The 27,333-nt window shown below is 47.3% G+C and overlaps 12 protein-coding genes and 2 non-coding genes; 11 read left to right on the forward strand and 3 right to left on the reverse strand.

Moving 5' to 3' along the window:
* Positions 1 to 162: 162 nt before the first annotated feature.
* On the forward strand, positions 163 to 1,380 carry FFUJ_12522 (probable TRP5-tryptophan synthase; the record flags this gene model as incomplete). Its single annotated transcript, XM_023582138.1, has 1 exon — positions 163 to 1,380. One exon carries the CDS (start codon positions 163 to 165, stop codon positions 1,378 to 1,380), a length of 1,218 nt encoding a protein of 405 aa, XP_023434717.1.
* Positions 1,381 to 1,454: 74 nt separating this feature from the next.
* On the forward strand, positions 1,455 to 1,554 carry tRNA. Its single transcript has one exon. It is a non-coding gene (tRNA).
* An 891-nt stretch (positions 1,555 to 2,445) lies between these two features.
* Positions 2,446 to 3,217, forward strand: FFUJ_12523 (uncharacterized protein; the record flags this gene model as incomplete). XM_023582140.1 has 3 exons in its annotated part: positions 2,446 to 2,544; positions 2,605 to 2,988; positions 3,077 to 3,217. The coding sequence occupies 3 exons, from the start codon at positions 2,446 to 2,448 to the stop codon at positions 3,215 to 3,217; spliced, it is 624 nt and encodes a 207-aa protein (XP_023434718.1).
* Positions 3,218 to 3,445: 228 nt separating this feature from the next.
* Positions 3,446 to 4,051, reverse strand: FFUJ_12524 (uncharacterized protein; the record flags this gene model as incomplete). XM_023582141.1 has 2 exons in its annotated part: positions 3,446 to 3,670; positions 3,770 to 4,051. 2 exons carry the CDS (start codon positions 4,049 to 4,051, stop codon positions 3,446 to 3,448), a joined length of 507 nt encoding a protein of 168 aa, XP_023434719.1.
* Positions 4,052 to 6,121: 2,070 nt separating this feature from the next.
* FFUJ_12525 (uncharacterized protein) lies at positions 6,122 to 6,867 on the forward strand (the record flags this gene model as incomplete). XM_023582142.1 has 3 exons in its annotated part: positions 6,122 to 6,325; positions 6,378 to 6,644; positions 6,697 to 6,867. The coding sequence occupies 3 exons, from the start codon at positions 6,122 to 6,124 to the stop codon at positions 6,865 to 6,867; spliced, it is 642 nt and encodes a 213-aa protein (XP_023434720.1).
* Positions 6,868 to 7,206: 339 nt separating this feature from the next.
* FFUJ_12526 (uncharacterized protein) lies at positions 7,207 to 7,594 on the reverse strand (the record flags this gene model as incomplete). XM_023582143.1 has 2 exons in its annotated part: positions 7,207 to 7,459; positions 7,524 to 7,594. 2 exons carry the CDS (start codon positions 7,592 to 7,594, stop codon positions 7,207 to 7,209), a joined length of 324 nt encoding a protein of 107 aa, XP_023434721.1.
* A 587-nt stretch (positions 7,595 to 8,181) lies between these two features.
* On the forward strand, positions 8,182 to 9,084 carry FFUJ_12527 (uncharacterized protein; the record flags this gene model as incomplete). XM_023582144.1 has 3 exons in its annotated part: positions 8,182 to 8,446; positions 8,497 to 8,560; positions 8,613 to 9,084. 3 exons carry the CDS (start codon positions 8,182 to 8,184, stop codon positions 9,082 to 9,084), a joined length of 801 nt encoding a protein of 266 aa, XP_023434722.1.
* Positions 9,085 to 9,362: 278 nt separating this feature from the next.
* Positions 9,363 to 9,434, forward strand: tRNA. The gene has a single exon. It is a non-coding gene (tRNA).
* Positions 9,435 to 10,063: 629 nt separating this feature from the next.
* On the forward strand, positions 10,064 to 14,327 carry FFUJ_12528 (related to HNM1-Choline permease; the record flags this gene model as incomplete). XM_023582145.1 has 9 exons in its annotated part: positions 10,064 to 10,171; positions 10,223 to 10,293; positions 10,346 to 10,459; positions 10,511 to 10,603; positions 10,659 to 11,353; positions 11,407 to 11,822; positions 12,578 to 13,135; positions 13,189 to 14,171; positions 14,231 to 14,327. 9 exons carry the CDS (start codon positions 10,064 to 10,066, stop codon positions 14,325 to 14,327), a joined length of 3,135 nt encoding a protein of 1,044 aa, XP_023434723.1.
* A 508-nt stretch (positions 14,328 to 14,835) lies between these two features.
* Positions 14,836 to 15,663, forward strand: FFUJ_12529 (uncharacterized protein; the record flags this gene model as incomplete). Its single annotated transcript, XM_023582146.1, has 1 exon — positions 14,836 to 15,663. The coding sequence occupies one exon, from the start codon at positions 14,836 to 14,838 to the stop codon at positions 15,661 to 15,663; it is 828 nt and encodes a 275-aa protein (XP_023434724.1).
* A 1,941-nt stretch (positions 15,664 to 17,604) lies between these two features.
* On the forward strand, positions 17,605 to 18,902 carry FFUJ_12530 (related to integral membrane protein; the record flags this gene model as incomplete). XM_023582147.1 has 3 exons in its annotated part: positions 17,605 to 17,754; positions 17,801 to 18,300; positions 18,359 to 18,902. 3 exons carry the CDS (start codon positions 17,605 to 17,607, stop codon positions 18,900 to 18,902), a joined length of 1,194 nt encoding a protein of 397 aa, XP_023434725.1.
* Positions 18,903 to 19,586: 684 nt separating this feature from the next.
* FFUJ_12531 (probable succinyl-CoA:3-ketoacid-coenzyme A transferase, mitochondrial precursor) lies at positions 19,587 to 22,165 on the forward strand (the record flags this gene model as incomplete). XM_023582148.1 has 6 exons in its annotated part: positions 19,587 to 19,601; positions 19,652 to 19,713; positions 19,766 to 19,837; positions 19,891 to 19,942; positions 20,614 to 21,978; positions 22,028 to 22,165. The coding sequence occupies 6 exons, from the start codon at positions 19,587 to 19,589 to the stop codon at positions 22,163 to 22,165; spliced, it is 1,704 nt and encodes a 567-aa protein (XP_023435169.1).
* Positions 22,166 to 23,316: 1,151 nt separating this feature from the next.
* FFUJ_12532 (related to immune-responsive protein 1) lies at positions 23,317 to 24,715 on the forward strand (the record flags this gene model as incomplete). XM_023582149.1 has 2 exons in its annotated part: positions 23,317 to 23,770; positions 23,823 to 24,715. 2 exons carry the CDS (start codon positions 23,317 to 23,319, stop codon positions 24,713 to 24,715), a joined length of 1,347 nt encoding a protein of 448 aa, XP_023434726.1.
* A 587-nt stretch (positions 24,716 to 25,302) lies between these two features.
* FFUJ_12533 (related to DAL5-allantoate and ureidosuccinate permease) lies at positions 25,303 to 27,283 on the reverse strand (the record flags this gene model as incomplete). XM_023582151.1 has 9 exons in its annotated part: positions 25,303 to 25,430; positions 25,484 to 25,617; positions 25,669 to 25,876; positions 25,930 to 26,087; positions 26,147 to 26,367; positions 26,420 to 26,500; positions 26,561 to 26,847; positions 26,901 to 27,063; positions 27,116 to 27,283. 9 exons carry the CDS (start codon positions 27,281 to 27,283, stop codon positions 25,303 to 25,305), a joined length of 1,548 nt encoding a protein of 515 aa, XP_023434727.1.
* Between the last annotated feature and the right edge of the window lie 50 nt (positions 27,284 to 27,333).

Genomic DNA, 27,333 nt, shown 5'->3' on the forward strand with positions numbered 1-27,333 from the left:
ACCCCTCGATATTGAATGATGTGCATGACTTGGCACTACTTTCTGGAGAATATCATAAATAGCTGATACTAGTACTACTTTATGCCCGGCTGATAATACTATTGTTTATATTCTTCAATTGACTTCCAGTCTTCCATCGTTCCATCATCATCTGCTGCCATCATGGGAAGCATTCATCAACCTCACTCAGAAACTTACCCAGACCAGAATGGCTACTACGGCCAATTCGGCGGTAACTTCTACCCGACTGAAGCTCATCAAGCACTCGAAGAATTGGCCACCAAGTACCAAGAACTTCGCCACTCACCCTCCTTCAACCAAACCCTCAACAAAGTCCGCATCGGTCTCCAAGGCCGCCCAACGCCAATTCACCATCTCGAGAACATCTCCCGCGAAATTGGCGGTGCTCAAATCTTCGTCAAGCGTGAAGACTTAAACCACACAGGCGCACACAAGATCAACCACTGTGTCGGTTTCGCACTTCTCGCTAAAGCATTGGGGAAGACCAAACTCATCGCTGAGACTGGGGCTGGTCAACACGGTGTTGCGCTCGCAACTGCAGCGGCGTATTTTGGTCTCGAGTGTGAGATACACATGGGTGGTGTCGATACCGAGAAGCAAAAGTCAAATGTTGGTCGGATGCAGATTCTCGGCGCAAAAGTTGTTGCTGCTACTAAGGGGCAGTCTGCTTTGAAAGAGGCCAGTGACTCAGCTTTCAATGCGTATGTTGAACAGCGAGAGCATGCGCTGTATGCAATCGGTTCGGCGATTGGGCCTCATCCATTCCCGTTGATTGTGAGAGATTTCCAGTCCGTGATTGGCAAGGAAGCGCGAGAGCAGTTCCTTGTCATGACTGATGGTACATTGCCTGAGCATGTTGTTGCATGCGTCGCGGGTGGATCCAATGCCCTGGGGATGTACTCTGCTTTCATTGAAGATACTGCAGTGAAGTTGAATGCAGTGGAACCACTGGGGCAATCCGAGAAACTTGGTCAACATGCAGCAACGCTATCATACGGCGAACCAGGTACACTGCATGGCGCAAAGACGCTCGTTCTCCAACAAGACGGAGGCAAACCTGCTCCTGTCTCATCTGTAGCCTCAGGGCTTGTCTATCCGGGAATCGGACCAGAGATGGCCATGCTGCACAATGCTGGGCGCATATCAGTCTCAACTGTCAGCAACGATGAGGTCATCAGCACATTCTTCCGCATGGCTAAGAGTGAAGGCATCATCATTGCTCTAGAGAGCGCACATGCAATGGCATTTGCCATTCGTTTGGCAGCACAACGACCTTCATCAGAGCGGATCCTGGTCAATTTATCGGGGCGAGGAGATAAAGATGTAGATTATGTTCTCGAGCATCATGGAACTAGTTGAAACAAGCGATGTGCCGAGGCTGCTAGGTCAATAGATACTGTTGTTGAGTCGACGTAGCATCAGCACTAGCTTGGGTGAGATGGCCGAGTTGGTTATGGCGCCAGGTTAAGGTTAACCTTAACACCAATTTCCTGGTGGAGCAATCCTCCTGGGTTCGAGTCCCAGTCTCATCAAATGTCTCCCTTTTTGCTTTTCATATCGGAATATGTAACTCAATTACCATGACACTCTTTTTGAATAGCTAGGGGACTGTAAGCTTGGATATTGTAGTCATCAACATCCCAACCGTCAGAGGTCCCTGGGTCAGTTTGTGTGCCCTTGACACTGCCACCAGCTGACCCAGGAACTGTCAGAAGGGCAACAGCCTGATAGTTACGACAAATGTCTTAATTGTCAGATCTTCAACAGTACACCCTTCATTTACAACCCAAGGGCGCACTATGCCGTTGATAAAGGTGAGGGGACGAGGCCATGAGCAATCAGGACTACTACCAATTTAGTGCTAGGGATAGCGATCATCTCTGGCTTCTCAATTGAAACCTCGAGGCTTAACAAGCATAGAGTAAACAACTCTTTTGGTTAGTTTTGTGGCTGCATCGAGAGAACGTAGCCTTGAACATGTATTTCGCGCTATCTAAAACACGTCCAGCTGTATAATGCTGTTGGCTATTTGTAAAACCTTCTTTGCTGCTTAGAGTAGACGTCTCAACTGGTGGGTATTGGCTGACCTGCGGTATTTGGTTACATCAGGCTGGGATGTCAATTCTCATCTTATCTCAATCTTGGCACTTCAATCACATCACGCCGATAAGCACCATATTACCAATCCTTTGCTCTGAAACAAATCCTCCTCAGCCACGGACGAGAACGTTTATTATATAATACGTGCTCAAACTCTGTCGTCCATGGCCGAGGAGAAGTCGAGCGGGTTTCGGCATTAAGCTTACTATGTATAAAGCTTGCAAATTCCGACGTATCAAATTGGTGTATATAAACGACTCTGATTGTACAATTGAGGTAGGTCGGCATTGTTTTGCATATCAGCTCTGTCAAATCTTTGCAGCCATGAAACTCTTGCCTCCCATTCTTCTCGCCTTCAACAGCGTCACCGCTGCGTTCGCTGCTGGCCCTGTCAACGGAACTGCGCTTCCGAAGAACTGGGGCGTCGCACTCTATAGATCCTTCGACAGTATCGATGTTTTTGGCCCCCTGAATCCTCTCTAGTACCTCGCCTTCTCTCTTCAACCCAACCTCGCCCTTATTGCCCCAAGCCTATCACAAGTCTGGGTTAAGCCTGTTGACCCGGCCCTCAATAAGCAAGACTTGTCATTCTGGTTCTCCGTCAACCCGACTCATACTTATGCTGACCCACCAAAGGACATCGAAGTCTTGCTTGTACCCGGTGGACCAGGATCTAGAATGGGCAATATAGATGAAGTCATCGCCTTTGTCAAGAAGACATACCCAGGCTTGAAGTACCTGATGTACTGGGGCCGAGATCGCAGCCAGAGCTGGAGTATTGGACGGCAAAAGAGCCACGACGAACAAAAAGGCTTGGAAAACAGTTATCGCGATGGGTCCGGATGTGAAGTGGGCATCACCAGCGAGGTGGACTGTTGATGGTAACATTTGGACTTCGTCAGGTGTAAGTAAGCCTCAAATTCCTGGATTCACCGCTCACAATGATCATAAACAGGTCACTTCCGGACCGGATCTCATCTTTGCGTTTATCGAGGAGGTCTATGCAATTGAGCTCAATAGGGTCAAGGATGCATGCGACGATTCATTTGCTGAGGAGCATCAAGTTCCACCAAGCGGTGACTGTTCTCAATCGTGAGACGCCAATAGCGTGTTCTACACCTACTGAGTGTCAGATATATGACTGCAACTATCTATCACTGATGAGAAACTTCACCGATCGATCTCAAATTTCTCTCCTTCTCATAATATCCAGTAGTCCCAGCCAGTCCTTTACATACAACCAAGTCCCATACATGAAAAAGTAGCAGTAAAAAGCACCCGAAAACCACGTCCTACCAAAGAGCCGGTTATCAAAAGTGACCGATCACTGAGGAGATGCTGAGCGACATCGCTTAGCTATCTCTTCCCTCTTATCAACTGGGGGTGTGTAGCCTTCTGCAATGCCATAGTATGTAAAGAATTCCGGAGCCTCTTTCGGTATCTCTCTTGACTGAGTTGAAAACACAAAGTCACGATGAATCTTGAGAATCAAGAAGTATTCGTCAAGGAACTGGACATCCACCGTCTTGCGACCTTTGTTGGCTGTGAGCTTGTGGAATTTAGTGCTGGGATACTTTGAGGGGGGGGGGGGGGTAAACAAATCAAGGCTACAGAACTGGCCTGTAACCAAGTAAATATGGCCTTCTACTGGGCCTCTTCCGTCTGTGTAATTCGGAAATGGGTCCCAATCCTCAGGGGGATAGAACTCAATGTATTTGGCTGAAGTAATGCTGTGCCAACAGTGCTTGACATGGTCGGTAGAAAAAAGGTTGTAAGTCTTTTCTTCCAAGCCTCTGAAGGAGGGCGCGTTCCTTTGAGACCTTTTCTTTGCTTTGGCGAGGGCGGCTTTGACAGGCTGTATACTGGACACCTGACAATCCATATCCTCGGAAGTGAAATGCTCTGCCGACTTTTCGTTTTTTGAATTCATGGTGTCCAATAAACAAACGCTAAAGAGCAAAAAGCAATAGAAAAAGCAATATGTAAACGCGTCTCCTAGACAACAGTGAGGGCAACTGGTATTTTGCCCGTATGTATTTGGTCTTCTTTACCTTTGTGGCCTGGAGGCTGAAGCCTCTTTTGACCCCTCAATCTTATCACAGTAAACGCGTCAGCACTGTTGCCTGTTGAAAAGGAGCCTATGTATACTTAGGGAGAACAACCACTAGTAATCTCATCGTGAAGCGGTAGGCGAGCTTTTACCAGTATTGGTGCAGGCAGCTAATGGCAAGTCCATCTAGGTTGGTAAAATGTACACAACGTTGACTTATGCAAAGTGGTTTTAATGCTGTGGCTGTCTACAGCCTGTACTTAGACACAAAGAAACAAAAACAAAGCATTGGCGGCAGGCTGTTGTGGTCACCTGTGCGACAGGCTAGAGGCGTAATTCCATCCGTAGAGTGTCAAGGACAGAAGCGATCAATCGCAATTGAGGAGCATTTACTGGCAGTTGCCAAACCTTGCGTCTTGTATATAGGCTCTAAATCTTCAAATGTCCTGCAAACAAAGAAGAAACACATAAGACCATTCGAATCGTAGCAACAGTATATTGTGAGAAGAAACAAGTAACGGGACCCTTCATGATAAATAGCTCTGTCATACGCCCTAATCACGCAGGAGATGCTGAACGACGCCGCTCTGTCTGATCCTCTCGTCGATGATTTGCAGGGATACGGATTTCCTCGTACGCTGCGCAGATACCGTAGTAGGTAAAGATATCCGGCGCGTCCGAAGGCGGATTTATTTCCTGCCTATAAAAGACCAAACCCTTGGACATTTTGAGTATCAAGTGGTGGTTATCCAGAAACTGGGCATCGAAACTGTGCTGGCCATCCATCATTGCCATGAATCCGAACACTTTTCAACCCTGCATTATTAGGAGTGGTGAATGGGTCAATATCGCACATATCGGTAGACACTGCGTTAATATGACCGCTAACTTGACCCTCTCGGCAGGTGTTAAATATTTGAAATTTAGGGTCTTAAAACTCGATATATCTTGTCGGGGCAGTCTCAACAGTGCAGTACTCTACATGGTCAGTTGACCAAAGCCTAAAGTATCTGCCTTCTAAACTTTGGAGGGGAGCCAAATTCGTTTGCAATGACTGTTGTACTTTGGTGAGGACATCTTCGATCGGCTGAATTTCCTGCTCCTACCACTTCAATTCCTGCTGAAGCTTAGCCTTATTTTTCCATTGCTTGTCTTTTGATCTGATCCTTGTTGTGTCTTCCGATATCTTGATTGTTTCTTTCGTTTGTTTCGCTGTCCCCTTACTGTGTCGGTGGGAGACATTATTTTGTACGAAAGAAGATTAAGAATGCTCAAGAGATATGATGTTTTGAGGATTGAGGGTTTTAAAAAAAAAGCTCCAAGTCAAATATGAAGCAAAGAACACGTCTTAAATAATCGGTTAGCCCCTGAAGTGAGGGGGTGGCGCATGGCTCCCCATAGGATCAATAAAGCAAAATGATAGCCTCAAGAACCAGAATGATCGACAAATGTGCCTGGCAAATGCGGTATCACAGTATGCGTTTCACAGAAACTGCACCAAAAACTTGTTAGGCGTGAAAAGGATCTCATCTCTCAGTATCACCTCGTTTTTATGTCAATTTGGCGAAGCTGGAGATGGAGTGAATGCTTGACTATTGATTATTGTAATGCGGTATAGGCTGAACAGATCCAGGTACTGGACACATACTGAAATTGAGTCAGATTTTATAGGAGCATTTGAGGTCAAACCAGTCACAGGGAACCTTGTGTAACTTCTTCTCTCCAACAATTCCGAATGAAGAGTATGTACTAGGTAATGCCTGCACTCAAAAACAACAGATTGGCGAACCCGCCTCACGATGATACTACTCAAAATAGGAATAGCTTCCCACCATGATCCACGATAAGATGAATACACGTGATTTAGTTCCTGTGGGGTGATGACTCGATGCTAAAGAATTTTGAATAGAGCAGTAAAAATTAGAGAAAATTGACAGATTGACCGCCATAATGACAATTGCAGAAGACCAACAACTCGGACTTTCCGAATACTGGGATAGTCGCTATGCGACCTCGAATAATAATGATCCAACTCACGAATGGTTCCGGTCATTTTCGCAGGTCCTTCCATTTCTACAGAAGAACCTCTTAGAGCAACCAGGACGCACAGCTCAGGATGAGCCAAGGATTCTTCATCTTGGCTCGGGTGATAGTGTCAGTCGACTGATCATCGAAATTTGATCACAGTATACTGACTTCGGCTAAGGTTGTACCTGCTGAGCTTGCCGAGCGCGGTTACCAAAAGCAACTATGTGTCGACTTCTCTCCTGTAGTGGTTGATATGATGACAGAGAGGCACAAGGACATTACAGGAATCCAATGGAGCAGAGTTGATGTCCGAGATATGCCATCGATTGAAACTGGCTCGATAGATGTCACTTTCGATAAGGGAACATTGGACGCCATGATCTATGGTAGTCCTTGGAACCCCCCTGACGAAGTGAGGGAAAATACAAGCAGATACTTAAAAGAGGTATGTGGATGGCTATTCCCCCCAGGAAATAATTGCCTCTTACACCTTGCAGGTACATCGTGTGCTAAAGGCAGATGGAGTGTTTCTATACATTACTTTCAGACAACCCCATTTTATGAAGCTTTTACTGAACCCGGATAATATCTTTGACATGGAAATGGAGGTACTAGGAGACGGTGGAGGCTTTGACTATTATGGCTATACTATAAGGAAATCTCAATAAAATTTAGAACTGCCATAAAGAATGGCTCCTATACAAATTTGTCGAGAGGTAAAGTTTGTTTTTAATGAGCATTTGAAGAATAATACTATGATTAACTCCGTAAACACAATCCATTATAAAAAGCAGTAAATTAGGAAACACCACTTCTGATAACTAAAAATCAATACCTTCGTTTCTTGTCCCACTATGAAAATGACCGTCCTTTATCCATATACATACAGTCAGCACGACCAGAACCTCGCGAAAGATCGATACCACCCAGCACTGCTAGTTGGCAGTACCTACTTCTGATTCGCGATACGCTTGACCTTAAAGCTTGATCACTCATTCGATAACGCTTTAGATTGAAGCGCGCTTCTTGTCTCCGCCATCAAACCACCCAACGTCTGTTTGAAGGAAGAAGCTTTCAGCGTCAACGTCGACGTCAACTGGAGCACGCTTTTTGGTAGAGCGTTTCTCGGAAATGGCACGTTTCTTATCGCCACCGTCGAACCAACCGACATCGGTTTGGAGAAAGAAACTCTCGGCTTCGGCCTTCTTGGCAAGTTGGCTATTGGCAGGTGTAGGTGCTGCCAAAGCAAGTAGGGGAGCGCTGAGCGCCAGAATATATGAGGCCTTTATGTCTTTAAGGCTTTTGACTCTTGTTTTCGAAATACGTAGTGATAGTAGAATAGAGTTCGTGGATGAATGATGTCGCTGTCGCCTGCCTGTAAAGTTCTGTTTTCATGATGAGCTTATATTCACATTTTACTCTCGTCATCTCGGTGTAATCTTATGCCGAAACTTATGTTATAGACCTTCGATACAGTCTTTGAAAGCAAAAGTAATCTTGTCATCTGTGGGGAAATGTCACGTTGTGCTCACAAATCGACATACATTTCGAGGATTGAGGTAACAGCACGGATAACGGAAGCCGGAAAGCTTCTCACGGCACCTGTGATGAGTGTTCATCAAGAGTTTTGCAGACAAGGTCAAACTGCTCATTGGATTGTGTTTTAGCATACTCCTACGAAGGATTTCTTAGGCCTGAAAGTCTGTAGTCCGGATCGTAACTGGTGGATAAAAGCTCAATCTTACATGCTTCTTGGCACAGCCTAAATCCTACAATAGGGGATAATTCTATGAGCGGAAACTATGTACAAAAGCACAATGATCGCATCGGCATAGTGATGACCGAAGCGTAGGATAAGATGAGTTGCATGTCAGCACTAGAGCAACACGGAATCCCGTTCATGTGTGTCATATAACAAGTGATGTTTATTTGTTATGTTTTGCATTGTTAAGTTTCGACTTGCTAATCCTCTAACAACAAAAATGTCGTGGTCTTCCCTGGAAAACCCGGAGCGTCATGAATCTCATGAATCTCACGATCGGCTGTTGAAGAATGGTGATGACTATCTCGATGACTCGCGAGATTGGGAAACACAAATTGAGCAATCTTTCAGGCAGATAATTCCCAACTATATGTTTGCAATCGCGTTTACATCTCTCTTACTCAACCTTCTTCTGATTGTCTCATCTCTGTGCCTGTGGGCGAGAACAAGATCACCCTTACCTCCCTGGCCTGATACTCTCTATTGTATGATACCGTGGCAGAACACTTCTCAAAAACTTTCCTAACTTTAGAAGCTCCAGCACAGAGCGCAGTCGAGTACGAGATAGTCACTTTCAATTCAGATTTCCCCGAAGACCAGTAAGGGATTGGTCTTCACCTTGTGACGAACCATACCTAACCAAACTCGTAGCTCGGGAACGACAGACTTCTACGGCGCATCTCCAAAAGCAGAAGAGGCGTGGAGGGGTTTAATGAAGCCATATCTGGTTAAGATTTCTGGCCAAGAGTCATCACATTTGTCCCGCCCTACGTCACAGATCTCCAGAGATCCAGACTACTATATTACCAGTTTTGATGTATACCACCAATTGCACTGCCTCAATGATATTCGGAAGATGGTAAGGGACTTCAACTCAACAGAAGGGGGCCTGGGCAGGCTACAAGCTATGCACAAGTTTCACTGCATCGACTCGATTCGACAGAGTCTTATGTGCAATGCTGACTTGAGTCTGATACATTGGTATTGGGCACCTCAGATTGGGAAAAACTTTCCAAATGCGACTACAACACATATTTGCCGGAAATGGCTATTAATTGAGGAGTGGGCGATAAGTCACAGGCTTGATCAGGATGATTATGATCCAAGAACGCACATTGAATAACAGAATCGGCTCAAAGACGTGGAACCGCAAACCATTTTGCTCCTACACTTCTGCATAGAACAAGCGATGAAGACCTAAGGTCCCTTGATAGTCCGAGGCCCAAGTTGCCTATCTAATCTTCTATAGCACCTATCATAGGATAAGGCCATCAGTACTACAAGATCAAAATCAGTTGCTTCATTTCATTTTTGTTCACACCGATTAGCAAGCTTCGATCGAGTGTACCCTGCAGCGACATGGACCTAAACTCTGGCGGCTCTGGCATAACAAATAATCCGGTCGCGTGGCCCAATGGCAAGGCGTCTGACTACGAATCAGAAGATTCTGGGTTCGATCCCCAGCGTGATCAGTTCTTTTTGCTTATTCTGTGAATATGGCAAACTCTTCTTTTTACGTCTGTTAGTGATTCAAACTTGATTCCCGGCTCCATCAAGTTCTTGCACTGCTGCAAGATTCCCAGAACTTGCTATTGACTTGCGACTTCGTAGCACGCTACGGCACGGAATCCATGCACGTCTTGCAGTGTCGGTTCTACAACACAGAATCCTGTTTGGCCAGCGTTATATGCAGCTTAGTAACCCTCACTTATGATTTGTTCCTGAGTTTTCGTAATTACGACTCTGCGATATCTGAGTTCGTTGGGATTATTTCGGTGATGATCAAGGCCTCGGAATTGGATATCTACATTCTATGGTCAGGTCGGAATCAGTCCCGGACAGCAAGCCTCATGCCCTTTATCGAAAAAACGCGGGGTAGGCTTCACCCATGACTCTCCCCTGGTGAAGATAGCGACTACCACGCTAGTCAGCATCGCCACGCGCACTTTTTTCCCCAATGCAGCACGCTAGAGGCCTAATGCCTGCCGCGTCTGCCGTTACCCCAGACCAGGGGTTCCGAAGCATGATAACCGAAACGAAGATAAAGTTCCGAGCACGCTCTTGTTATTCTCCCTCTCACAGACATCGAATTGGAAATCAACATGTCTCTCGATATGGCATCTCCTGCAATTGACAATGAGAAGCATCTTGGTTCGCAGAACCAGGATGAGCAGAACCTGGAGCGCCATGGCTATGTCCAGCAGACAAAGGTATGAGATACTGGTTCCGAGATGCGTGGGCGTGCTGACTGGCCATGATAGCGCAACTTCTCTCTTACTGCCATGGTTGCGACATGTGTCAACTTGATGGCAACATGGGAAGCATTATCTAGGTTCGATGCCTGTCGCTGTTGCTGCTTGACTCAAACTGACCTTTTTCTGAAGTACACTTGCTGCTGGGCTTGTCAGCGGAGGGGCAGTATCCCTTGTTTACGGCGTTATCGTGGCCTTTTTCGGATCACTCTGTTCTGCAAGTTCCTTAGCTGAACTGGCTTCCAGGTAAGCTAGCTCATTCACATTCTGTGTAACTGCTGACGCGTTAATTCTTAGCTATCCTACCGCTGGTGGACAATACCACTTCGTAGCCAAGCTGAGTCCGAAAACGAGCCGACCCTTGACCAGCTGGCTCGCTGGATATATCTCGTGAGTCACGATCGAACCTCGACACGAGACGAAAATATAGACTGACAGGATGAAGAACGCTAGGCTGGATAGCCTCTGCTGGCAGTGCCCCTTTTCTTGCCGGAACACAGATCCAAGGCCTCCTCGTCCTCAACTATCCCGATTCCTACGTCTTCCAAAGATGGCATGGCACGCTACTCTTCTGGGCCGTCCTTCTCGGCTCTGCTTGCATTTGTATCTTCTGCAGTAACAAGCTGCCGCTCATCGAGAAGCTGACTCTCGTGCTACACGTCACCTTTTTCATCGCAATCATAGTCACCATGGCCGTGACTTCACCGACCAAGCACTCGGCCGAATGGGTCTTTTCCCACTTCGAGAACAATTCTGGATGGGGTAACGATGCCGTGGCTTGGAGTATAGGACTTCTTAGCTCTTGCTATGTTCTTATCGGCTATGATGGTGCCACTCATCTTAGCGAGGAGATGAACAATGCTGAGATGGGCGTACCAAGGGCTATGGTTGGTTGTCTCTTGGTCAACGGTCCTTTGGGTTTTGCCTTCCTCCTTATAATTCTCTTCTTCATGGGAGACATTTCGGCGGCTTTGGCTACACCTACAGGGTTTCCTATTATCGAGATTTTCCTTCACATGACCGGTAGCGTTGCGGCTGCTACTACCATGACCGCTATGATTACTGTTATGGCATGCTTGTCAACAGTTCCTCTCCTCACAGCGGCGGCTCGCATCATGTGGGCGTTTGCTAGAGACGGTGGTAGGTCAGTTTGATCGTTATAAGTTACAGACAACTAACAATTCATTACACAGGTCTCCCATTTGCTGAGCGTATTGCCAGCGTTGACAAACGTCGACAAATCCCCACCGTATCCATTGTCGTCGTCAGCTTCCTGCTTATGCTGTTGAGTCTCATCAACATTGGTTCTACGACAGCTTTCAATGCCATCCTATCCCTTGCGGTCGTCAGTCTACAGGCCTCATACCTTCTGCCCATCATTCTGTTAATCTGGCGGCGCTTATTCCGCCCGGATACTCTGCGCTGGGGTCCTTGGAGACTCGGTAAAGCAGGCCTACCCATCAACATCATTGCGGTGATTTATCTCATGTATACCTGCATCTTCCTTCTTTTCCCTCCTTATCAGCCGATCACCCCGGTGAACATGAACTATGCACCTGTTGTATTGGGTGGTGCTCTGGTGTTTGGCTGCATTTATTGGCCTCTGAGGGTTAGCAAGCGGTATGTTGGCCCACTGACAGACGCCGAAGTTTTGGAGGGAACACTACACTAGTTTACTTTGGTGAATGCGATAATGTCTTTTGATGGATACGGGCTAAATCAGCTAATCACTGGTTGTGTCATAATATATATAATGATTACTTGATATCTCAAAACACGATCCTTCACTTGGTGATTCTGGCAGTGATTCTGGTTCATTGGTATGAGAAGCCATTTGACTGCCCCTACCGCTATTCTACTGCTATCTCGCCAAACAATATGGTAATCTTGATGAGGTAACTTAAGATTCGCCTAGGTGGCTGGTGTCTAGGACATCTAGCCAATCCCAGCCAACCAATTGATAACCACATGACTTTTATCAGCGGAACCCACTTCCGATTTCCGACTGTTCACCTATCTCATATCTTGGACCCTTCTTATCTTGCTGACAAGCTACCAGGGTCTGTTGATCCCATTACTAAGTATGGAAAATCCCCTGTATGACTCGGAGAATCAGGTATTAATCTTATTGCACATTTAGGGTTGACAGCTCTCCATGGATCAGTCTACTGCTTCTCTGGCATCGTCCCGAAGGCGACAGAAATTGAGGAGTGAGTTTGGCCCTATGATTTGAGCAACTTGTCTGCCGTACCTCAGCTAACGTGGTTGAAATGCGAAGGCGGCTGCGTCACTTGTAAGAAACGCGTGGGTCCAACATCCTTGCCTTGGATGACTTTATTAATAGCTTGCTAAAAGTTGCCGCAGAAGCTGAAATGCGATGAAGCAGAGCCTGCTTGTACTCGTTGCGTCAAATCCAATCTGTTATGTCCTGGCTATAAACGTCCAGTAAAATGGTCGACCAAATACGAGATTGACTATGGCATCCATTCATATGCTGGCCCTGGCTCAGGGCCCTCGTCTGGCATTGGCAATTCACCATCTTCTCCATTTGAGACCGAGAATGTCCTTGTACTGTACTCTCCCCAGGAGGAATCTTCCAAACTCTTAACACACTATTTCGCATCAGCATGTCAGGTCCTGTCATCTTTTGACTCGCCCAAAAACCCTTACCGCTCAGATCTGCTTGAGTTTATTCGAAACTCCCCCATTGTGTTCAATAGTGCCTTGAGTGCATCGGCCGCCCATCTAAGCCAGCAAGAGCGAGACACATCTTTGATACCTTTGACCTTCCAGACGGAAGCTATTTCACATATATCGAGGGAGCTCGCCGAAATACACAGATTGATTCCTCTTACCGCCTCAACGGCACCAACGATAAAGGATGACTTGATGTTGGGTATAACTCTCATTGGCATGACCTCTGTAAGTGTTTTCACTCAACGATACCTTTACGGGGCTTACATCTCAACTTACAGAGCTGGCATGATCCTTCTTCCCTCGGCCTGTGCCATTTTCATGGTGCTCGAAAAGTGTTCAGGATTTGGATCAGCCAATTCAACCTCACGGACCTTCAGTTTCCGTCTCACCGTGTCCAACGCTTAATCGTTTCATCAATGGTCTATTGGGAAGTGATGGCCTCTTGCTTGATTGATCAAGAGATTAGCGCACTCTCATATCTCGACGTGTTCTCCGTTCTGCCACCTTCGACCTTTTGTTATCCGTGTCCATGGACCGGAGTCGGCACGAATATTTTGATCAGTCTCGCTAAATGCATGACATTGGTACGGCAGAAACGACGTCTGATTTCATACAATTATTCAAGAGAGGATGATATAGATATATCAAGCCGCACCATCGATTTACTCAGTCAAGCTTTCACTCTAAGCCTGGACATAGACCACTGCCAAATACCAACTCCTGCAACGGTACAGAGTACGGGCGACTTGAGGACTCCGTCAGATCATCTCTGTAAGATAGCTAAGTGCTATCAACTGGTTGGTCGCCTTGAGCTTGATCGGGCATTCCCCGAAGTCGCACAATGCATACAGGATGGCCAAAACCAAGGCAAAATACTCTCACGGCATATTTTAGAGCTTGCAGTGAAGATATTAGAGATTATGAACACGATTCCCCAGGACTCCCGGACCATTGCCATTCAGACCATTATATTCCTAGCAGCGGGAAGTGCACTTGGATCAACTTCAAACACAAACACAAACATCAAAGTGTTAGTGGCAAACTGGAGGAGATTTGTACTTGAGAGGTTGCGCAGGTCATTCTTGTCTCTCAAACTTCAGACGATTAATTGGGCAGCCGCTGTGCTTCAGAGGGTCTGGGCACAGATGGACTCAGTGGCCATGGACGGGCCTGATTCCACTTCTTATGGTAGGAGTCCAATTTTACGCGTGCATTGGATTGATGTTATGACAGAAGCTAGACTGGAGACTATTCTAGGATAGTACGAGAGAATTGACTGCGTCCCTTTCTCGCCCTCTTGACAGACTGACCGTTCTCCAGTTCGCTTCACGCTTATGCTCATGCAGTATCGCGGAAGTCCGAGAAAGCAGTTACACATATGAATCTCGGAGAGTCGGACAATGGATATGCATTATAAGTGAAGGACTTTCGGTCTGATCAAAGTCCGAAGGCTACCAGTGCGTATCACTCGCTCTTGGTTGCCGGCTTGATGATAAGGGAAAATGTCATCGAGAGACCCTTGGAATAGAGTTTCCAGGATGTTTCTCCGCACGCCAAAGAAAGATAAAGGTGGGGGACATCGCACTTTTTTTCTGTAAGTGGAAAGGTCGTGGTCGATAGCACCCTAGACTTGATGATCATGCGGGGAAGCTCCGATTTTGATAGGACTATTGCATTGAAGGCTTCACGGAAATCACGGAATTCAACAGTGATAGTAGCCACTATTTAGCTATAGACTTATGATCATTCGCTCAATGATCACCCAGTATGGTGCTTGACCATTTTCTATAAAGACAGCTTCGTCTCTCCTCAAATAAATAGACTCCCCAAGACAACTTAACACCATTCTCTTAACAACGCCATAAAGAGTTCTCAAGTCAACAATTCATATTCTTCACTCTTCAAACCCTCTTTTACTAGTCAGCATGGTTCCATCAGCTACTTCAGAGACCGCCGACTTTGTCCCGGTGACTAAATGGCCAACCCTCCAGGAAATGGCCGATGGCTTCAGGGAACACCTTATGCCAGCATCCAGCAAGCTGCAGGGCAGATACTTTGAACATACCTACGACAATGGTTGGAAGATATCTCATGACTTTGGTGCGGATGCCGTCACTTGGAAGATCCTCGAGGGAGAGGGAGCAGGTCTGACTGCCCCAGCCAAGTACGAGGCTTTCGAAGTGCGACCAGATGTCTTCTTCGTCGACTTCTTGAAGCCTGACTATAATGAAGTCGTCAGTCTGATCGTCAATACAGTCACTGGACAAGCCATTGCTGCTGTATCAGGCTTCAAGGACGAGAATGGTGAACGCAGAACATTTACCTCTTTCATCAACGCAGTCGCATTCGGAGGGAAGCCTGTTGAACCATTCCAAGCCACTGACGAACTCATTGGAAAGCACGTTCTGTACCGATACACCCCCCGAGATGCTTATGAGCATGTCTACCTCAACAAGGGTACTATGACCTGGCATTGTCTCAGCGGCACAGAGAGGGGCATCGCAGATGCTGAGAAGTGCCAGATGCTCAAGCTGGGAGACAACTTGTACATGCTGTTTTGGACCGAGACGGTTATGCCTGTTGAGTCAATTGTTGTGATCGACTTGGAGAAGATGAGGTCTACTGGGCGTTTTTACTGCTGGGATCCAAAGCCAAAGGAGGCTGTGCACGTGCGATTTGGTTCTTATGCTACTGTGCTGGCAGAGACTTCGCCACTAGAGACGTTGAGAAAGGTTTCACAGAACAAGCTTTAGACATAGGCGTATGGTAGTGCATAAGACGATAGAATCATATCTGCGTTTTCTAAGCATCATAATGATTGCGAATGAATGAAGTTTTCTTGATCGCAAGCGAGGTTTGATGTTGAGGGCAGTGATGCGCAGTTCGAATAGGAGCATCCGTTAACAAACGACGAGGCTAAGCTCCAGATGCCTGAAATGTGGTTTACTTGCAAAACGATGGGTTCCAGAGAATACAAAATCATTTCAGGAGACAGCCAGAGAATGTCTTCAATGACGTAACATAAAGTGTTCTTAGAATGAAGGGTAATGACTTGCAAGCCCTCTGTTCTAGGGTAGGACTATGACGAATTGGCTTGGCGAGGAGCATCCCTCGTAGGGTTAACGAACCGAACGTACCAAGTAAAAAATCGAACTGCCTTAGTCAAGACCAATTGAGCACTTAAAACTTTCTTGGCTAATACGCCAGTACGCCCAATTTCTAGAACCTCACTCCGCACGAGTGCCAAGCAGCCACGAATCCTTCGCGCCTGATAACCCACTTCAGTTCTGACAATGTTTCAAGCAGATAAGATGAATGACTCGGATTGGTCTTGTTCTCTCCCATTTTCGTATTGTTTCAACGAACCATGTGGGCAGGCAAGCCACGGTCAATCGTAACTTCAATAAAACGTCGGATATAGAGTTCATGCTTGGAGCGTTTAATCCGGAGCCATCATCGGCGAGACTCCGAAGCGTTTTTCATTGGTCAATTCATGACTCGCAAAGCGCCCTAGAATGCCAACTCACTGATCAGGCAATTGACTGAATATGCTGATGGGCAGCTTTCATACTGCTTTGAGACTATAATAACAGCTAAAACATCGGCTCTATGATCAATCACATCTGCTAGCAGCTCAGCTCGCCTCATGACAGAGCTTTAGGCTTAAGCTTAAGAGTGCCTGAGTCAAAGCTATGATCCACTCATCGTGCGATGGGCGTCAAACTATTGGAAGCATTCGCCAAGGACGTTGAATTGTGCTCGACAGCCTTAACATGCAAGCGCTTCGGCCAAGTAAATGATCGCCAGACGCGGGTATGAAGTTCCCGAGATGCTCGATCTCTTTTGTTACGATCTACAATGCAACTCACAGACATTGATTACCACGACGATCTACATACCTAAAAATGTCTAGCATTGCTTCTGTTCGAGGCGAAACAGCCACTTAAACGGCTCCATTCAAGCCCACTGTGCAATCTCCAGACCTGGGGAAACCAGAGTAATTGTTGGGAGCCATCAGGTAAATAAATCATTTCCCCTGATTCTCGAGATTATACCCTTTTTGTGGGTTCCCCGAAGCCCACTACGCGCAGAGTTTTCCTTGTGTAACAAAGGTCCAAGCACAAATCGCCACTTGACCTCATTCGGCCAACGCAGAACAGATCATCCGGTTCTCCGACGCTATTACCGGATTGATGCATCACTAACAGTCTAGCCAATCTCCTAGGCCCTGGGACGAGATCTCTATGGAACCGCGCTCCGAGTAGCAGAAGAACTAGAAACCTTTCGCACCCTGTCAGAGCGTTTTCCCTCGCGGCAGATTGGCCCAAGTCCGAAACTCCCTGACTCAAAGGTCCCGACTTTCTGGCTGCGCCAACACAAGCAGGGCTAGCCTCCCCGTCATGAAGATCGAGCTAACATGTATCTAGATAAGACGCAAATCATTGCCGCGTTTTCCTGATCACGCCGCTTGGATAGTCTGTTACAGGAATCCCCTTTTGTCTCCATCTCCTGCACTCCACAGACGAAACTATCCCGGTCTGGATTGTTGTCCGTAGACTCGTGGCGAGTGAGTAGTGTTTTACCATGTCTGCATATATAGTCAATGGGGTGTTGCCCGCTCGCTCGGTTAGCAGAGAGTCCACTCGCTGCACCCTGTTCTTCTTTCTTCTTGTCTGCCACACGAGCTGAACACCATGGCGATCGAGAGTCGGGCAACGCAGATTGCTGCCATCGCCTATACTTTTGTGATCCTCTCATCGATTGCGACGTGTCTCCGCGTCTACTGCCGAGGATGGATTGTAAAGGCGTTCGGCGCCGATGATTGGCTTGCCCTCATTGCCCAGGTTGGACGCATCACCCCTATTGGTAAGACCCTGCTAACCGAGAAAGTTTATGTTTATCGTCTTTTGCTCCTATGAGATCACTGGTGTCCGATATGGAACTGGACGTCACTTCAAGGACATCGAGCCGGAGAACATCCCCAGAGCGATGCAGATGTGGTGGACATGCGAACCGACCTACGTCTTGACCAACATGGCCATCAAGGCCAGTATTGCTATCTTCTTGTTGCGAATTTGCATTACACGCACACACAAGATTATCATCTGGACCATCACTGGCATCACAGAAATCTACAGCCTGTTCTTCTTCCTGTTGTTTGTTCTCCAATGCCGACCTACGGCACTCTTCTGGCTCCGATATACCAGTAACCCTCCTGGAGGCAGTTGCTTGGACGCCTCGGTGGTTGCTAAGGCCTTCTATGCTTACTCCGCTATCAGCTGTTTGTCAGACTGGACCTACAGTTTGCTACCCATTGCCCTGGTTTACAACCTTCAAATGAGCAAAAGAACAAAGATTTCTGTCGTCGGTATTCTGGCCGCAGGCGCTATGTATGTGTCAACGCTCTCCTACCCATTGAAATAGTTTACTGACTTTGGATTTATACAGTGCCTCTAGTGCAACCATCATTCGCTTCCCTTACCTCTACTCCCTCACCGACATCGACGACTTCCTATACTCTACCTCAGATGTCGCTATCTGGTCTACTGTTGAGACTGGTCTTGGTATCACTGCTTCAGCTGTCGCAACACTTCGACCTCTGCTCCGCAACTTTCTTGGTCACGGATCATCCGCAGATGGACAGGGAAACTCAGCCAGGCCTTGGCAGCGAACAGGTAGCAACCATCCAACAGGAGGCTACCTTCGCAGCCACGGCCAGAACGGTGAGGAGGCTTTTGATCTGCACGACAATGCTGGCAAGCGTATTGGAGTCACCACCATCATCGACCACGACGACAAGTCAGATGCCAATGGCGAAACAGGCAAGCATGGAAGTCGATCAGAAGCTTCTGACTCTGTTGCAGAGCTGCATGGCTGGAATAGCAGCCAATCAGATCTGGCTGATGCCAATGGTCAACCACGTGCTCAGAAAGGATGGAATGTGTTGGTCAAGAAGACTGTTGTCCAAACTCGAGGATCAGACCTTGCATAAGCTGGACTTGGTCATGTCATAAAAAGATAGAGTAGATACAATTACGAGGCGGGGAGAAAACTTGTTTCTCTGTCCCACGATACCCCTGGCGCTTCCCTTTAGCGGGTCGCCAATGATAATACGTTTTAATAATGATCGTCAAGTCCATTTTGTCGTGATTAAGACATGTGAAAGGTAAGACATTGTTTAAGCTTCCATGTATGACGATATAACACACAACATTCCGATCTGCCGCCGTGCCGTGTCGATCACCGAAAGTAAATAAGCGGTGAAAGTCCAATAAAATGGCTTAAACATGATCTAACATTTAATACTGTGGAGTCGAGCTGAAAGTAAAGTAAGATGACGTTGGAGATTGAGTTTGATCTGCAATTTATAGTGACGGAAGCTGTTGATAGCATCTGCAATCGGAAGATCCTGCAACCGAAGTTAGTCTTTGTGGATGAAATACTGAGACGCATCTGTTCATGATCGACGAAAGCTGAAAGCGATGCCCAAAGGGCCCGGCTTTTAGTAGAAGTTCATTATTTGACAATCTCGAGTGCGTTGCAGCTGTGAGTTTTCAAGTATAAAAGGCCAAGAAGATCCCCAAGTTCTGTATCATCCCAGCTTCCTCTCAATCACAGCAAAGCATCAACACTTTCATCAGTCTATCACACGAAGAGAATTCTTTCTCTATTAATCATGGCCGACAAGACTGTACTTAAGATGTGCCCTTCTACTGCCACGCCTACTAACAAGACACGCAGAAGATTCGCTACACCTACCGCGGCTACGACGCGTGGCAGGCCTCTGAGGCCCAGCTCAAGAAGTAAGAATTCCATCATAAGATATTCTTAATTATTCTAACCAGAGTTCTTTAGGCTTATCCAGGACGACACTGGCGTTGAGTTTTGGATTGAGACCAGATCCATCCCTCCCATGGGAATCTCCCCGTAAGTAACCATGAACCAAAGTTGGCTTCGGTGTACCCACTAACTCTCATAAGTCCCGTGACCAAGGATTGTGTTGAGAAACTGAAGGGATTGGATGGCGTTGAGGTCAATGAAATAGAGGAAGATTAGCTGAGCCAGGCCACTCCAACAACGTTTGGTTGACAGGCGGCTGTTCAAATCGGGAAGATATCTAGCTGAGACCTATCATGAATATCACATATTCCCCAGTAGATATCTCCGAGCGGAGAGTATTGCCCGATAATGTTTGTGTCTAGTTCCTTTTCTTGACAGTGGCACTAGTGAGCCATCTGCCAAACCATATCAGAGTCAGCATGGTTGATCCATTAGTGCTCGAAACCGTGTTTCACACTCGACATATAATTTTCGTTTCGGTCTTGGTTAGCTCAAAACTGTTCACAACCCTCATGGTTCACTTTTAGCATGACGCCGGCCACTTTCCGCGGCCAGCTCCCGAAAGCCTCTAGCAAGTTACTCCACGACGGAGGTCGCTACAAACAAGAATAAGAGTAGAAATAGAAGCTCTGTGGCTGATATGGCCGTCGAAAGTCGACCTTGGATAGCCTGTCAACGCCTACTGGTTCATAACTAGCCCTGCCTCTTGTGTCCTTTGGAATGACCACATTGGCACTATGGTATCATCAATCATGTGTATAAGCTCACGAACCGTGGTCCCACGTGGGAATTACGTAGGTTGGCTTTTTGACACTCCGCCTACCTCTCAGCTGGTCATCATGTTTTAAGACTGACTCATACAGGCGAAGGTGTTGCTTACAAGACACTTCTCTATCTCTGTGGGCCGCTATGGCATCAACAAGGTTGTCTCATCGGCAGCAGAGGCGCTAAAGGACATGAAACCAAACACGACAATCCTATGCGGCGGCTTTGGTCTTTGTGGTGTCCCAGACACGCTCATCAATGAAGTCCTCAACAAGTCTGATGTCACCGGGCTAACAGCTGTTTCCAACAATGCCGGAACTGATGAATTTGGCCTTGGAAAGCTCTTAAAAAGCAGGCAAGTGCGCAAGATGGTTGCATCATATATCGGAGAGAACAAGACGTTCGAGAAGATGTACCTTACAGGCGACATTGAACTGGAACTTACCCCTCAAGGTACCCTCGCGGAACGCTGCGCTGCTGGTGGCAAAGGTATCCCGGCTTTCTATACGCCTGCTGGCGTCGGAACTGTTGTTCAAAATGGCGACCTCCCGTCTCGGAACAAAGGTATTGGCTCCTCTAGCGATGCCCAATTCCCAGATCCCAAAGACGTCAAGGTATTCGATGGCAAGCCTTACATTCTTGAACGCAGCATCTCGGGAGACTATGCCTTTGTGAAGGCGTTCAAGGCAGATAAGCTAGGAAATTGTCAGTTTCGCCTTGCAGCTCAAAACTTCAACGGTCCAATGGGCCGTAATGCTAAAACGACAATCGTTGAAGCCGAGCATATTGTTGAACCCGGGGAGATCCCCCCAGAGTCAGTTCATTTACCGGGCATTTATGTAAAGCGAGTTATCAAGAGCACTGCAGCCAAAGGGATCGAGAAATATACCTGGAACGAGCAAGACGTCAAGACTCTGGGCCAGGGTGAGGTTGCTGCAAAGCGAGAACGCATCGTCCGACGAGCAGCGAAGGAGTTCAAGAATGGAATGTACGCCAATCTTGGAATCGGTATGCCCATGTTGGCAGCATCGTTCGTTGGACCTGATGTTGATGTCCAGCTTCAATCGGAGAATGGCATCCTAGGACTCGGACCTTATCCATCCAAAGAGCGCAACGAAGCTGATCCGGATCTTATCAACGCCGGTAAAGAAACAGTTACCTTGAAACCTGGTGCATCTGTTTTCAGCAGCGACGAAGGTTTCGGCATGATCCGTAGTGGTCGTATTGATATTACCATTCTTGGTGCTATGCAAGTCAGCGCAACAGGGGACTTGGCCAATTGGATGCTCCCAGGAAAGGTTAAAGGCTTCGGCGGCGCGATGGACCTCGTTAGCAACCCGAGCAAGACAAAGGTCATTGTCACGATGGAACACACAGACAAGAAGGGTAATCCCAAGATCTTGAACCAATGCTCTTTTCCTCTTACAGGCCGGGCGTGCGTGTCACGCATCATTACGGACTTGGTACGTCGCTATCACGATACTTTTCTTGGATTATACTAACTCTTCTCAGGGAGTGTTTGACGTGGACTTCGCCACGGGTTTAAAGCTGGTTGAAATTGCTCCTGGTGTCACTGTGGATGAGGTCAAGGCTAAGACTGAAGCTCCTTTTACTGTTGCTGAGCCACTGGAGCCAATGACAGGAGTGTGAAAAGCATCCTTATACAAAGTTAAATTATATATCGAGAGATTTGAAAGATATGGGTTGTTAGCTGCTGTAGAATGAGCGCGTTATCTAATACACGGAATGCAATAACCTCCCAGCAACCTACCCTTCTCAGGGCTGCCTACTACATAACGCAAAATCGATGAATTCTAAAAAGGCTGGAGACGAGGCCTCGAATCAGATTGATAGTGTCGTGGAGGGGGCCAAAGTAGTGAAGGCTACGTATCGGGCTTGCAAGTCCCAGAGGACGACGACTTATCACAGCGGCCACCGAGACAGATACCGACCCAACAGAGACTACCAATGCACCTAAGATGACTGTCATTCATGCAACTCCCATACCTCGCAACATGCAGCAGATCTAAGCCCTATTAAGGCCTTACTAAGTTCTCTCTGCTGATTTAAGCTCTCAGCCATAAGTCTATACAAGTGATATGCCAGGAATGGCAAATGGAACCCCGTGACGACTCGTCACCAAAAACCAGTGATGCACTACGCATAAAAGTTTACCGATCTTTTCAATGTCATTCAATTCTCCCGAGGGAGGTCATGGGTTCTTCCGTGACACCGGCGGTTGCCAACCGGTCACATTCCTCGGGCGTTCTCCGCGGGCGTTCGACTGGACTAGCTCAACTGCATTGAGATCATCACAAAACAAGACCTTTAGGTTAGCAACTAGTTCCTAAATGCGGGGATTTAGTACATCCGGGGTAGGTCTTGACATTAAGCATCAATTGAACCACGCCAGGAAGACTTTGTTCTTACAAGTAGAAATACACGAGCACAGGTACTTCTTCGTGCTATCTTGAGGTCAATGTACTTTTATAGTCCGGAAGCTTGAGGACCAGGATCTCCAAGTATTGATCTGCCATAAATTATATCTGTTTTCTGAGTTAGCAGTGGCCCAGAGATATTATGGCCTCCACAATAGGGACTGGGAGGGTTACACCGCTCAGTATCACTTAACAAAAGTACCGTTCGATCCGCGGGGTAGAAATGAAGCAAGGAGAATGTAGATCCCTAAAGATTGTTGACGAACAGAGTTCTGGAGAAGTATAAATGCTAGCAGGATATGCCCTTCGAGTGGTGGACTATCACAGCAGACACTCAAGACAAACTACACTCACAAACCAACAATGGCTACCAAGGCTCTAGCAACATGGGCTCTAGCCCTTCAGTTTGGCAACCTAACCGACCCAATCGTCGACATAGCCGTCAAGAGCGTCTATAACTGGGCCGGCTGTGCTATCGGCGGCTACGCTCTACCCCCAGCAGGTATTGCGTACGAGGCCAGTGCTCCCTTCATCGCAGCCGGTGGAAACTCTTCCATCTTTGGGACTGGGAAGTACGTTGATGTTAAGACCGCAGCTCTCATCAACGGTATTGCCTCTCACGCTGATGACTATGATGATACCCACCGGGATAACCCTATTCACCCCTCTGGGCCTGTACTGTCTGCTCTCTTTGCTGTTGCGGAGTGGATGGCACCTGTGTCAGGCGAAGAATTCTTGGCTGCCTTCGTTGCTGGTGTTGAAGCGGAGTGCAAAATTGGTGTTGCTGTTTTTCCGGAGCATTATAATGTTGGATGGCGTAAGTGGACCTAATCATTCTTCTTGGACGTGGCCATATTGACTGTCATCAGACATCACTACCACTGTTGGCTCGGTCGGCTCAGCTGTTGCCGTCGGAAAGCTCCTCGGACTTGACACTAAGCAAATGCAGAGAGCTATCAGCATAGCCTCCGTTCAAGTCATAGGGATGCATGAGTCTTTTGGCACAGACACCAAGCCTTTCCACGTTGGAGCCGCAGCACAAGCAGGTCTCCAGTCGGCTTTGCTCGCTAAGAGTGGCTTTGGCGGATCCCTTGAAGGCTTAGAAGCTAAGAGGGGTTGGTCTCATGTTGTCAGCACTCGTGAGAATCTGACTGCTGAGATCTCCACCCTTGGTGATGTTTGGGAGATCTCTAGGAACACGTTCAAACCGTACCCATGCGACAGGATCATCCACGCTGCCATCGATGGCTGGATTCAGATCCACAATAAGGCAGTGAAAGACGGTCTCGACGTCAACAAGATCGCCAATGTCACGGCCCGTACTCACCCCCGCGTTTTGTTCCTGACGGATGACCCCAAGCCCGAGACAGGTCTGCAGGGCAAGTTCAGCGTCTATCATGCTGCCGCTGTAGCAATTCTTTTCGGCGAAGCAACCCCAACCCAGTTCACCGATGAGGCTGTTCAGAACAAAACTGTCATCGACCTCCGCCAGAAGGTCAATGTCACAAGTGATGACAAGGTTAGTGAGCATGAGGCGTTTGTAGCTGTTGAGTTTGAGAGTGGAAAAAAACTCGAGGTCCATGTTGAGCACACGATCGGTAGCTATGAGAATCCTCTGGATGAGAAGTTCCTCCATACCAAGTTCTTGGATCATGTTGGTAACCAGATTGGAGAGGTTCGGGCGAAGAAGGCTTTGAGCGCTTTCGCGGGTATCGCCAACATGACAGATGTCGGTCAGATTGCTCAAGAGTTCAAGGAGTAAGGTCTTTCAAGAAAAGGGTTGTATTAATCATCTGTCGAACGCATGTAATGAATGAGTAGATACATATACAATACCACGAACATCTTACTGCAGTCTTACCTGCATTTAGACTCCGACACATTGTTAATAAAGTCAATATAAGTTCACGGTCTAGAGTAGGGATTGAGGCAATAATTGCTTTGAGCTTCTTCTTGAAGATTTTCATGACTGGAGTACACTCCCGCGTACATCGTTTTCCGGCCGTGTGATATCGACCAAAGACGACATTACAGCCTTGCAATTCGCCCAGACAATCATGGAGATGCTTAAGGCGGTTCGGAGGCCGAACAGCTACTACAAGGGAGATGGCCATGTGCCTCTATGTATCTAGAAAGTAAATGCAAGGTATGAGCAATGTGGCAGTGTTCATGTCTGTCATGTTTGCCTTGTTCTATCAAGTGGTGAGTTTGTCTCCCAAATTTGACTAAACTCGCGGGTTGAGGATAGAATATGAGGCAAAGATCATTGGTATATTCTATTTCCGTTGCGCTATACAATTATTTGTCGAAGTCCGGGCCTTATTCTTGCTACCATGAGCAGATTCAAAGTTACAGAACATATCGGAAATCCTTGTTCTCAAACTCTGTCTGATCCCGCATACCAGCCTCGTTACTACGCTCCTTATCGGGCGCACCGTAGGTCTTGTTACGGTGTCTGTTGATAAGATACATATACACTAAACACAAAGGGTTAGCCGAAATTCTCGCCTTGAATCGTCAGGCCACTTACCAAGAAGGCCCAGGTGGCAACAGAACTTGATAGCGTAGCCTACTAGAAGTCCAATAGTGGCACCAGTGAAGTGAGGAGCCTCGGACTTCTTCACGACGAAGGGACCGGCAAAGTTGCCCCAGCAATATGCAGTACTGGCAGAGTATGTTAGTCAGGCCTCAGAAGATTAACGATGAAAAACTTACAAGACCAGAGCACTAGCAAGAGATCTATGAGTGTAGCCAGCCATGTTGGAGGAAATGGTGGTCAGAGACACAGTGAAGCCAACAGACTGGGTGTTGACCAGCCAGAAGCATACAAGTCGGCCCCAAGTGTTATCGCGGGGGAGGTAGGCCATGCAAGCAGCAGAGATTGTGCAAAGCATGTTGGCAACCGTAGCAGTGAGTAGACGAGCTGGTTATTGTTAGTTGACTGGCTGGGTGCTTCCTAAAGATGGTTTGACTAACAGTTGGGAACATTGAGAATGATGCTTCCACCAATGATCAAGCCGATGATCTGGACAGCATCTCCAACGGACTTTAGCTGAGTAGTTCTGGTGGTGCTAAATCCCATGTCGCGGATGATGATGGTCGAGAAGGAGTTGACAACACCATTAGGGATGGCGCTGTGAATCGTTTATTAGTCAATGGTCAAAATTTTCGTCGTGACAATGATTTTACTTACGCAGCAAAGACCGAGGTAAAGAGCAGAAGGGTCTTGGGATCAGTGAAGCCAAGGACGACCTGATCCTTATCGAATGCTTTATTCTTGATACCCGTCTCATTGGATGCGACTCTCTTGACTGCAATGAGACGCTCTCGGTGGTTGAGGAATCGTGCGTTGGAAGGCGAATCGGGGAGGAGGAACCAGATGACAAAAGCCCAAAGACAAGTGGCGCCACCGAGCTGCGGACATGTTAGCTGTGTCCTGAGGTTGTTAAACGTAACGGTGACTTACGATGTAGAATATCAGCTCCCATCGCTCAGGCTTGAGGTCGACGGGAAGCTTGGAGACTCCCATGGAGATGTATGAACCAACCTACATAAGTCCAGTCATTAGCAAGACGACTTTGGATACCGGACTCTATTTGAGACTTACAATGCCACCCCAACCCAGAGACGAGTACCAAATACACTGGCGAAGTGGGATCTCTCGTCGGGTGTACCAGAAACCAGTCATTAGTGTCAACCCAGGCGTAACAGCAGCCTCAAATACACCCATGATGAACCGCACTGCCAGAGCACTGGAATAGTCGCGACTCTGAGTCATGATGATGACCATGAGACCCCACAGGAAGACGCTGATAGCCATGACCTTTTGCGCAGGGAAGCGACCAATGAGCCATCCGCAAGGATATTGGCCAAAGAAATAACCAGCATAGACCACTGTATACCTGTATTAATAATCGACCGTGCGAGAGGAGGCGAGGATCACCGACTTGCAGAAAGGTAGTTGAATTGGTTGCCTTTGAGGCCAAGAGCGTCCTGATATCCGAAGAGGTTGGCATAGTTGAGAGAGGTTTTATCCATGAACTGAAGCGCTTGAGTCATGAGAAACATGGGGAGGATAACGAGATCGAGTTTCCATCGCAATTTCTTTGCCTATAGATTTGTCAGCGAACGCAGTAGTGTATCCAAGGAGTGTTCAGCCTACCTCAGCATCTGAGAACTCAATGTCGCGAGCTTCAAGGTACTCGCTGTAACCAACAGCATTCTCTCGGTCATGAACGCCCATGTCGTTTCGACCGCCCTTGAGCTCCGAGTCCTCAATGGCCTCAACACTAGGGGGTGACTCAACGATAGGCTTAGGCGTGTCCGACATTGCTACTGAAAGTCTTATTGCTCAAGTCAAGTCAAGTCAGGAGAGGATGG

This window comes from Fusarium fujikuroi, chromosome FFUJ_chr08 (genome assembly GCF_900079805.1).
Source record: "Fusarium fujikuroi IMI 58289 draft genome, chromosome FFUJ_chr08".
NCBI classification, from domain to species: domain Eukaryota; kingdom Fungi; phylum Ascomycota; class Sordariomycetes; order Hypocreales; family Nectriaceae; genus Fusarium; species Fusarium fujikuroi.